Genomic DNA, 11,981 nt, shown 5'->3' with positions numbered 1-11,981 from the left:
CCCCCCCCCCCCAAAAAAAAAAAGAAAGAAAGAAGCACACTTATCCTCACAGAGCCCCAGATCTGAGGTCACATGCACTTCTGAAACCGAAGATGAGCTGTGCCAATCCATGTGCTATTGTTCATGCTGATGTGAGAATTTGCTCCTGCACACGTGCCTGCGTGTGCAGGCACACACACGAGCACACAACCACCAAGGGTCACAGCACGCCAGAAGAAAAGGGGAGTGAATTCACTGTGCACACTAGGCTTTTCTCTCGCCGCACACTATTCCTGGGCCATTCAAACCTAGAATGCGAATTTCTCCTGGTGTTTATCTTTGGAAGGCCCCACTCTGTGCCCTTGCGCAGAGGCCTGTTGCCACTGAACTGTATTCTCAGACTGCACAGAGGGGCAAGCTGGAGGGGAAGAAGAAGAGGAAGACTAAGCCATTGGAGGAAGTGTGTGAAGAAGACGCTGCCTCCCTCTGGGGAAAGTCACCCTTGTGTACAAGTCGTAGGCATAGGTACCTGTTCAGGAATGCTAGACTTCAGCAAAGGGTTCAACTGCAAGGGGGCTGAGACAGGAACAAGGCCCTTCCCTACGCAGACTGCACTCTGAACCCCCCTGCACACGCCGTTGACACAGCGACCTGTAGCCGTCAGTGCCGTTGCTCCCCTTCCTCACTCCGTGATATGCCGTCTGCTTACTCAGTCCGTCTGCAGCGCACCTCATGCCGGAGTCCCTGGCAGAGCCTGCGCGGAGGATACTTAGTGTGGGTGGAGACAGAACGGTGGAACACACTGTGTTCATACAACCACTAGTGGCAGGGGCCACGCTCTCTTGAGTCTGCTGTTCGGCACCTACGCTGGCTCCGCAGCTCAGGAGTAGCACATGGTGCTGGGATCCATAGGGCAAGCGTTGCAGTGATAAACGCTGGCTTGTGCCAAACGCAGGAGAGTTGGTGAGGAAAATGTGATCTTTTTTGTAGGTACCATGGAGCTTTCTTTAAGCCATAAAAGCGAATAAAGTTACATTGTTTGCAGAAAATAGACAAGACCGGAACATGTTCACAGTAAGCCGGTCTCAGAAAGGACATTCTCTCATCGTGTTCCTGGATGTCATGTAGTGTATGGACATATGTGTGCAGACTTAATGATGTGGGTATGACATTGTCCAGGGGAACAAAATAGGGTGGGGACAGAAGAGAATATGGTTGGTTGCATAGCATATATGTATGTGTGTATATATATATATATGTATATGTGTGTGTATATATATATATTACACACACACCTGTAAGGAAGAAACAAGTTTAAAATGTAACAAAAAAAAATCTTTTTTAACTCTCAAACTCCAATCTCCCCTCCCTATCAAAATCTGTCGGAAACTGCCTCTGATCTTCAGTTCTCCCGACACACCTAAAAATTCTAAAGAAAATTTTAGAAGTTTCACACTTACAAAAATATGCAGACCTAACCCTCCTGTGCACTTCTGAGTGATTCATTTAAACCTGAAGATGGAGTCATAGGTCCGCAGAGCTAGGCAGAAAGCCCCTCCCTCAAGAAACTTGGTGAGGAAGGAAGGCCTACAGCCCACTTTAGAAAGAGGACATAATTTCGGCTCACTTGGAGAGGACACACATCTCTGGTTAAACTAAAGCTGGGCCCAGGCTCTGCAACAGTTATCAGCGCTAATGTTATCAACGGAAAACCAGCCCCATGCTGGAGAAGCCTCTGGCTGCCACCAAGCTCTCCCACACTGCTGCGGCTGGATTACAGACATTTGCTCTGACAGTGTCCACGTATTTACACAGCCCTGAAGGAATATAGACCCAAGAGCAATTCCAGGCTGCTGTTTTGCTAGCTAATGTTCTCGGGATAATTCTCAGAGACTCCCTAGAGAATGGGAGAAGCAAACAAGCTAGAAACATAAAGTTTTGAAGAGAGAAAGTTTTCTAGCAACTAGGAAAGAGGAAGCCCCCTGGGCCGTAACAGAAAAATAGCAAAGCTAACTTTGTGAAAACAGGAGGAAAAGGGGTGAGAAGGAGATCATTTGTTAACAATAAGAAGCTCCCACGATAACTTTGGACATCAGCTGCTACTTAAGAAACTAGATAGAATGTCTGCCAGAAACTTTCCAAGTGAAAACAAATTCATTGGTTATTTTAATTAAAAATATGATTACCATGCCAGGCACCGGAAGAAGCCGTAGGTCATAAACAAAGCACGTAAAGTGCATTGTTACACGGATTAATAAAAAGTGTTCATTAGCCTTGCTGACTAGGGAGTTCCCTACCAGAGATTTGTTATCCCCGTATGTCTCCGTAGGAAGCCAAAGCACACAACTGCAGCATGCAGAAGAACCAGAGTGTATAGCTGGGAAAAGGTTGAAAAACAGCCGTTTTGACATCCGTCCATGGCTCTGGTTAGAGAGGCTAACAGTGGGAGCCAGCGTGATGAGGTGACACCTTACAGACCTCTCGTTTCACGTTGTCCTAAAGAGTTTTGACTTGTCTCAGAATGAAGGATGTCAGGACAGCCCTTAAAGATTAGCCTTGCTGGTGGCATGCAGTAGTTAAAAATTCCCTGGGTATTCATGTGTCATTGTATTTTAAAAGGGTGACCCGGGGCCTGGGGCCATCGAGGTGGCTGAGCTAGGGCTCCTTGTCAGGCTTGAGCACCTGAGTGTGAACTTCACGACTCACACTCACGTGGCGACGTGGTGACGTGGTGGAAGGAGAGAACCACCGAATGTCTTCTCGCCTCCACGATAAGTTGTGGTTCACATTCACACAGTGAATGAATGATCAAAAGGGAAATGATGGTCCAGTAGATTCTATTTTGATTTTTCTTTTTGTTCTCAAAACTGCCCGTCTCTGCCTGCTCTTCCCTGGGAGTTTCCCCAAAGGCAGGCCAGACTATTTTGATTGTTAGCTTTGCAAAGTGAGAACAGTGGACTTTTTAAGTGAGCAAACTGAGATTTTTCTCTGAAGATTCCATGATAAAGCTGAGGACAGGACGGCAGGGTGCTGGGGAGAGAGTGAGCTCTGACCAGAAGAATGAGGGCTAGGGTAAACCCCAGCACAGCACAGACTGAGCGTTGCTGTGGGTACTGAATTAAGCGTGGCCTTCACTGGGGAAACTTTTTCAAGAAGAAAAGAGCCCTCTGACCCACTACCTCCACTTTCCAATCCTTGCAAAATACACAGTCTCTTGGGGGGGGGGGTCATTCTTTAATGACTGGTACACTTAATCCACTTTAGCCTAGCATTTGGGGATATTTACATTCTACGTCCATTTCTTTGCTAGTGGCATTCTGAGTTCTGCGACCAGCACTCGCACAGTGACCTCGCTGTTAGAGGCACATGCTGTATTTAGGAACAAATTCAACCACTTTTTGAAATCTCATGGGAAAGAATATAACATGATTCAAAGGAAACTAAGATTACCCTAAAGGTTAATTGCAGACCAGCTAACTCCCTGACGATAATCAACTTCTGAATAAAGAATAATTTTCTCAGCTGTGTAAGAAAGTTTAAAGGTGACCATATCTGTGGCCCAGATTTCATGTTGCTTCATTTATTCTGCGAAGATACCTGAGCAGGAGGTACCCACTCTGTGAGAATAAACCACTATGTCCCCTTTCTGAGAGTGGGTGTGAGTGACGGGGCTTTTCCCCCCTCTTCTATAAAAATGAATCAAACTCACGGGGGGGGGGGTCTTGTGAAGTTTTCTCTTTCACTTTTAGGAGTACAGCCTTCCCTTGTACTTAAAAAAAAAAAAAAATCAAAGAATAACATGTAGCCTTTCAATGTCCTAAAAGTCTGCTTTTACTTTAATGAAAAAAAAAGTATCAGAAACAGTTACCCAGCCACACATCGTTCAAAGCCACACAGAGGTGGTTCCCGTCCTTTAGACAAACCCCAGAAGGAGCTGACTGAATAACTAACTACCCAGTTGTAGACCGCCCAGTCCCCTCCCTGTTCTGAGAATTCCTTTGTGAGACACTGATATCAGCACTTAGGCCCACTTTACTGGGCCAGCAGCTAGGGTTCTATTTACCGCTTCCATGCCTACCCTTAGGAGTGAAAGGGCTGGCGTGAAGCCTGGCGGCACCTAAAATAAGTTCCCAGTAACTTTGGAGAAAGTGGGAATTTTACCCGAAGGCGTACGACTGGAGGCAGAGCCTTACTCTTCACGATAAACAGAGAGTTAAGTTATTTCTATACACACTGTGTGCCCACACGCACGCTGCTTTCATGGGCGGTCCCAAAGGTATAAATTTCTGACAGACACCTCTGTAAGACTGGAACTCCCTCTTTTCTTTGGGGGACAGTTTAAATTTCTGCCCCTGATTGAAAGCCACATTCCAAGACCTGAATGTTAGAAAAACAGTCATCGCCATCAATAAAAAGTTAACTCCATAAGAACCACAGGAATTCGCTTATTTTGACAATGGAAACACAGTTTCTTCCCATCTGAGGGCTATGACACCGTGAGAAATGACAGAATCGGTGTCTGCTGGCCAAGAGCACACACCTCCAAGTTCCCTTCTCAGAACTTGTGAGTCCTTGGGCTGTCTGCAGGTTTACCTACTCCGGAAATAAGAGAAGGTGGTCCATGCAGCTCAGTGTCAAGGAGATTATCCCCTGGCTCGAATCTGGGTCTTACTCTGTGTGGCACACGTAGACTTTTTAAAATCTCTTCAAATATCCTTATCATTTAGATAGTATCATTAAATAAAGTCACAAGACACAAGCCATCTAATCATGTAGCATATAAGTTTTTCCTTCAGCAGAATCCCTTCAACTTTGCACAAAAGAAAATTAGACGCCTTCATTTTTCAGACAAAACATCCATGACAGTTAATCATGAAGCACAAATCAAAAACGCAGCAACTGGTCTCCACTGTTTCATGCTTCCCCCAGAACTGGCGAGAATTAGATAGAAATAAATGCTGCTAGCATTTGTATCTGGAAATTGGTGCCTCTAATGATTGTGTATGAATAGAAAACAGATTTATATTGGGCATAAACATATATCCCCACCCCCATTCCCAAGATTTTCTTAGGCAAAAATGAGGGTGAGCAGATTATTTCTTTGCTCACCAGATGGCCTAACTACTTAAGTTTTCCAATTAACTAGTTGATTTGAGAAATCAGAATGAGTTTGTTAATCTATTTCTTATTTATTAAGCATGAATTCCAGAAAGTAAAAAGAAACCTTAATAAAAAAATTTTCTATTCTAATTGTCATTTTCCTATTTTTTTTTCTTTATGTACAAAGCAGAGATTCTGAACTAAGCCCTTGAAATTTTTTTGAACTATTATTGTAGTACAGCAGAAAGGAAAAAAATAAAAGTTAACTTTGTGATATTTTGACTTCAGCAGTTTGTTTCTGCACTGAAACCCATAAAAATGACGCAGACCTTGAAGGTGCCTGTGGCCCGGCTTTCTCCATTCATTAACTCTCTAGGGGGAAAAGAATCTCCCGTTTTCATTCACACGGACATAGAGATGGTGTATCAGCAGCCTGACCCCCAACAGCCGTATTGTCAAGCGCGTAGAACTCAGCAGTCTTTAACGGGAGTCAGAGATGTTTTCTTTATTCTATACTACTACAGTCACAAGAGAAGACCTAACACGCCGTGCATGACAAATGCAGCCACCCAGGGTCCCGAATTCCAGGCACGGGAATGGAAAAGAGCAGTCCACAGAAATGTGCACAGACAGCGATGTACGTAATATGTAAAACAGCCCAAATGCATATGTGCACAGACGGCAATGTGTATATAATACATAAAACAGCCCAAATGCATTCTAGTTTTAAAAGGAAGGAAAGATTAAAAAATTAGAAACAATGTCTAAACAAGCACTCATGGTTAAGAACAAATGCTTTGAAGACAAAAACTGACCTACTGACCTAAAAATCCATTTTATAACAATTTCACAATCACACCTCTACAATTTTTACCTTGTTTGTAAGATGCCAAAATCATATTCTCATCTTCAACTTCAAACACTGTGTCCACATCTAATTGCCTCTGGATTAAAATGGTCTCCAGTTTTCTGAAGTCATTTGACTTTATTGCCTCCAAGAAATTTTTCTTAACTAACTTGGCAGCTCCAGCTTTGCTGCTAGGGGTGATGATGCCGTCCGTCCTCTGCGCCATGTGGAAGCTGAGCCGAGATTTACCAGGAGAGCAGCACCCAGCACACAGGCAAGCCTGCAGAGTCCACAAACTGCCGGCTAATTTTATCCCAAAGTTATGCTGATCCGTTCTATTTATATAGGGATCATTTCAAACTTCAAAATATCCTCCCAGGCTGTCACTGAGTTTTCAGGTCGTTTGAACTGCAGATGCGTAAGCAAGTCCCTTCCGCAGTGCGTGGTGTCGATGTGAGGGAAGGTTCCTGTGACACATTTGCGAGCATGAGTTGTCACAATTAGTTCTTATAAGACCAAAGTGAAAGTGTAAGATTTTTAAAAGCTCTAAAGCTCTTTACGTTTCCCCCTCACCAACAACATCTGGTGCCTGGCTGGAGCGCTGCTGTCTTATTCTGTCTAACTAATAGCCCCAAATGAGGATTTGGTTCAGTTGTTGATACACGTGCTCCTGAAAACCTTTAATGATTTTGTGAAATGAGCCTGTAAAATTGAGCCGAATTATGCACATCTAAAAACAAACAGAAGGGTTGCCAGTAACCTAGAGTTGAAAAATTTCAATATTGTGAAAAAGCAGGGTAGGCTGGTGAAGGGGGTGGGGGAGGGTCAACATTTTAGGGGGAAAAAAAAAGAAGCTGAAGAAACAGGACAAACAGGCGCAACAAGTGAGCTGAGCGAGCGTCCCTGAATGCTGATTTTTTTATTTCTCAAGCCAGTGAGGAAAAGCTGTGTTTGTTTAGACAAATTACAAATACAAATACAGACTTGATGCTACTTTTTAACGCAAGAGGGTGGGTTTGAAGATGTGTGAATCGGGTATGCAGATTGTGTGAAAAAAATAGTGTTGGTGCTCAAATAATACAATGCATAATCAATTGACACCGTCTAACACATCCTCCTTTGTCTGGTGTGTGTGTGTGTGTGTGTGTGTGTGTGTGTGTGTGTGTGTGTGTGTTGCTGGGGATCAAACCCAGGGTGTCACACAGTCTTTTTTTTCTACTAAGCTGACAGCAAACAAATAACCTCTAAAACTTTTGTTTTAAAACAGTTCAGACATAGAAAGAGGAGCCAGATCAAGAGACAAGAGACAGAAAGAACACTGGAGCCAAATGAGCACAAAGTAAGTAGATCGAAAATGAACTGGAAAATTAACACTATGTAGTTACCTGGTAGATTTAAGTTTTGTTTTTTGGTTTTTTTTTTCAGCTCCTCTGTGTTAGTTTTTCAACAGAAAAAGTTGAAGAGAAAGATATTTAATTCTATTTACTGATCATCGTTAAAATTAGAGAACTAATAGGAAGTTCTAACTAGACTAAAAATTAGCTGTAATTTATATATTGTGAATGGATTCAGAAAATCCTTGCAGAAAAAAAAATAGCAATGGGAACTTTTTACACTTTCTAATGGTACAGAAGTCTATGAACATGGTTGTCAATCGGCATACCTTTTCACTCGACATGCCCATATGTAACATAAATAGGCAAAACTGCCCAGTCCTGAGCACACAGCTTATCAAATCATAATGACTTGAGCATTCAATACCCTGACCCACCACAGAACAAAACAAGCCCACCAGAAATCCCCATCACCCACTCCTGAAGTCAGAACACTCACACCAGCTATACCCATTGCCATGACTTCTAACACTGCCCATTAGTTTTACGTAGTTTTTACTTTCATTTGAATTTTTAAAAGTTTGTTAATTTAAGCTTTTGCTGTGTGTTTTCAAGTGGTGACGGCAGCAAAACTGTGTGTTTGCGAGCAGGAGACCTGGAAACTGGAGGGTGCAGGAGAGAAGAGACCGGAAGGACTTGCTCAGCCTTGGATTTCGTCCCCAGGGGACCGGCAACATCGCTTTCTGCTTCTGATGAACTTACATGGAGACTCTTACGGAAGAGCTGCCTGAACTTAGCATTTCTTCAACAAACGCCTACTGAGTGCCACTGTATGACCGTGACTTATCCAGGGCACTGGAAATACAGCCATGAGAGAAACAGACAGAAGTCACCACTGACGTAGACTCTTGCGCGCTAAAGGCCTGGGTGGTGCTGTGGCCTATGAATCTCCGCTGCCTGCCCAATGGATCTTTTTTTTTTTCACAAAGTTGCAAACTTTTAAAATTTTTTTTTTTTTTTTTTGGTTTTTTTCGAGACAGGGTTTCTCTGTGGCTTTGGAGCCTGTCCTGGATCTAGCTCTGTAGACCAGGCTGGTCTCGAACTCACAGAGATCAGCCTGCCTCTGCCTCCCGAGTGCTGGGATTAAAGGCGTGAGCCACCATCGCCCGGCAAACTTTTAAAATTTTATACAGAATCCCTGGTTCGTGACAATTAAATAGATCTGATACCCTCTCACCATTATCTGCCCATTTTACGTGGCAGTAAAATAATGGGCAATTTAATTTTATTCCAGACAAAATATGGTCAATCTGAGCCAGATATGTAGCAGCCTCTTTAGATGAGTGGTCACCACCCTAGGAATCAACTGTGTCTTTAAGAGTTCTGACTTTCCCTGGAAAGGGACTTCCAGGAAGAAGTGATATGTGCACAAACCATATTTAAAACGCCAATATTTAACACCTAGCATAGACATTAGCATAGACGCTATGCCATAAATTACCAGTATGACCAGACCCTTGTGAGGCTGGGGAGTAAAGGAGGCCTGAATGGGCTCATTGTCTCCCGGCCCCTCGTTCCTGAACTGTATGCAGTGTCTCCCGTTAACTGGGTCTTATTTGGTTTTATTCCCATTAGAGCTTCCTCTGGTCATAGAATATGTGTTTCCAGTATTTGCCTCCAGTTATGAGGTCCTCATCCATGGTAGGTAGCCACATGGCTACAACCAATTCAGAAGCTGTGTGGCTTTTATCCAGAAACACTGTCGATTCTGCAACCTCTCATCCCCAACCCACATCCGGGGATCATGAAGAACGAGGCTAGCACACTGAGGAATGTGAGCAGGAATGAGAAGAGGGTCATTCACCCCTGGATCAACTGGTATCTCTGCTCATAATCCAGCAAGACTCCAGTCTTCCTGGCTAGAAAGAGCCAAGCTGAGACTGTTAATGCCTCTGTAACTTCTGCTTTTTCTCTCGGGGTTAACTAGCTCATTGATCTCCCTCCAAAGATAGTGGGATTAGCATTGCATTGTAGAAGAAAGTCTACCATTTGACATCCTTCCCCCGCCCCCAGTTCTTGTTTGGCTTTTTTAAAAAAAAAAAAAATGCAAGTTCCTTTGGTAAAATAACTCAAAAAAAAAAAAAGTTGTTTTCTTATTGCTTCTGCTGCGGTGGCCACTGACTGTCTTTTAGCTCAGTTTGGTCTGGTGCTGAGGACAGAATGCACAGCCTCATGCTTGCGAGACCACCTGAACTACACATGGCCTGCTCTCCAAACCCTTGTTCTCTTAATACCCGATCTGTAACATTCGTCTTTTTCAAAGTTCAGTTTCATAGCTGTACAAAGTGAGTGTGTATTTGTGAATTATTCTGAGAAAGCAAAGTTCATGTGAAGAAATACGCAAAATTAAGAAAATTATTCCTACCATACCGCTAAAAGCAAATTATTGACCGGTTTATCCAAAAACCAAAGAATAAAATTTAGAGATTATTTGAATTAGAAAAAAAAACAAATGATTTAGTTAAATTACCCATCTAAGTCATTGTAACATAGCTGAAATATTGTGACTGATGAAAGAAAGGAAGGAAGGAAGGAAGGAAGAAAGAAAGAAAGAAAGAAAGAAAGAAAGAAAGAAAGAAAGAAAGACCAACATAAGTCCTGTTGTTATCATCTAGACTTAGCTTCAAACAGCCAAAACAGCCACCCATCCCTTCGGTGACAGGAGGCCACCCTGTAAAATGGCCGTGTTTTACGGCATCTAGTTTGGCCTGTCAGGAGCCCCCCCCCCCACTTTGGCTCTGAAAATGAAAACTCACAGACAATGTATTTTTTTGTTAATGTTTCATAACATGCCTCGGATAGTGTCCTCTGGTCTTGATGGTAGAAAGAACTCCAACACATCAATAATGTTTAGGCAAGTGGACCCAAGGAGCCCCTTGCACTCCCTGGGGTGCTGAAGCAGCAGGCACAAAGACCTGGTTGCTTGTTTTTACAATGACTGTATATAACACAAGCTACCCACTGTGTGTCATCTTTGGAACACAAATGGCCCCTTGGTTTATTGTGACCTCTTAAAACATGGATTTAAAACACCAGTAGGCTGCAATTGTTAAGTGCAACTACAGGGAAGAAATAAGACGCCAGACTCCTAAAACATATTTTCCAAAGCTAGAATTCCTGTGAAAAGAGAATTCCCTGTGCCCCTCTGACTTTCCAGTCGATAAATCAGGGTACCCTTGCTATGGGCTCACCAACATGCATTCTGAGATTGCCTGATAATCCCATTCTTATCTGTAATACTTAGCGGGCTGCTATGTAATCTCTCAGGACACGCTGCGTTGTTTCTGTGTCTGTCATTGTTTCATATATGTTTCAGATTAAATCTTTGTACTGACAAACGCAGTGGAAAATTCCAGTTGTAGGATGGGTTTCAGCAGAGATCAAATCCAAAGTTTTCTATATCAACAGGCAAGTGGTTTAGTACTGTAATTGAAATTATTGTCACCGATACAATACAGTGCAGAAATCAGGAAAACTGAGGACCCACAGTTATATGGAACTTTGCAAAGGCAAACGGCAAAGGAACCGCAGGTTCGTGGTTGTTATTTTTTTCCTAGCTAACAAACAGTCCAAAAATTTGTTGGTTTGACACAACCTTGCAATCATTTATAATCTTGCATGGCAAAGCTTGTCGTAGCTAGCCCTGTGCTGTCTGAGCCCTCAGGTGAAAGATTTGCGGGCTAGGGGTTAGCTGGTAGCTTCTCAAACTGACTTGGTCAGTTAACTAACAGCTTAGAGTTGGTTTCTGTCCATACAGTCTCCCCAGGAGCCTATCTGAAATCCTCCCAACATGGTGGTTAGCTTCTCCTAGAATGAAGGGAAATGGAGGTGAGGAGAGTGAGTCTTGTTGGCTCTTTAGGGGGCAGAGCTTTCTGGGCCAAATCAACAGGTTCTGAGCCCCTAAGGTCTGGACAAGATGATGGACAATCTCCATGTCTCCAAAGATGTCTTTCTGCAGTCAATGAGAGGCGTGGGGGCTGAGAGGCACGTGTTTTGTTTCCTCTCCTCTGTTTCTCGAACCCAAGCTCAGTTCTCACCAGGCTGCCTGGACCAACACCTCGAAAGTTACTGTCTCACAGACTTAATGCACACTAGCCTTTCCAATTTAGGGAACAGTGATGGATTTTCTTTTTCCATAGAGAAGCAATAAAGTACAGAAGAGCCCTCTCCCCATCCATCACCCACATTAAATATAAAAATAAACAAACAATACCAAAATTTCAAACTATTTTGGGATTTCAATTGGCTATTCTGGGAGGTCACTGGCCAAGGATGACATTCCCTGAACTGGAGGCTGACTGGTCGAGTTGCAACTAAACTTTGCAACAATACTTACCAGTTTCTTCTACCGAGCACAGCAGCAGCTCATAGGAATAATTCCTACACTTGTAATAAACAAATGACTCGATGCGCAGCGGGGATTTTGTACTCGGGCAAGCAGTACAAAAGACTGTGCCTGTCCCCAAGCTGACACAACAGCATTGACTGTCCTGAGAAAGAGATGCTGGTCAGAGTGGAGGCCCAGACAATGACCCTGGCTCGTGTACTTGAAATATTCAAAACACGAAATTCAAAAATTTACTCTTTTCTATGTTTTAAAATGCTTTCTCCTCCCTGGATATAGTATTTTAAGCATTGGCAAAGGTTGTTATTACTTTACA

The 11,981-nt window shown here is 43.2% G+C and overlaps 1 protein-coding gene across 1 annotated transcript in view; it reads right to left on the bottom strand.

Moving 5' to 3' along the window:
- Nucleotides 1–6,523, bottom strand: part of Asb4 (ankyrin repeat and SOCS box containing 4) — a 44,300-nt gene extending 37,777 nt beyond the window's left edge. The window contains exon 1 of the mRNA XM_005363693.3: nt 5,954–6,523. Coding sequence (XP_005363750.1) covers nt 5,954–6,152 — 199 coding nt within the window. The 5' untranslated portion in view covers nt 6,153–6,523. The remainder of the gene's footprint in view (nt 1–5,953) is intronic.
- Between the last annotated feature and the right edge of the window lie 5,458 nt (nt 6,524–11,981).

Source organism: Microtus ochrogaster, linkage group LG10 (assembly GCF_000317375.1).
Source record: "Microtus ochrogaster isolate Prairie Vole_2 linkage group LG10, MicOch1.0, whole genome shotgun sequence".
In the NCBI taxonomy this organism is placed as follows: domain Eukaryota; kingdom Metazoa; phylum Chordata; class Mammalia; order Rodentia; family Cricetidae; genus Microtus; species Microtus ochrogaster.
The sequence above is the reverse complement of the archived record's forward strand: the minus strand, read 5'-3'. Positions and strand labels throughout refer to the sequence as shown.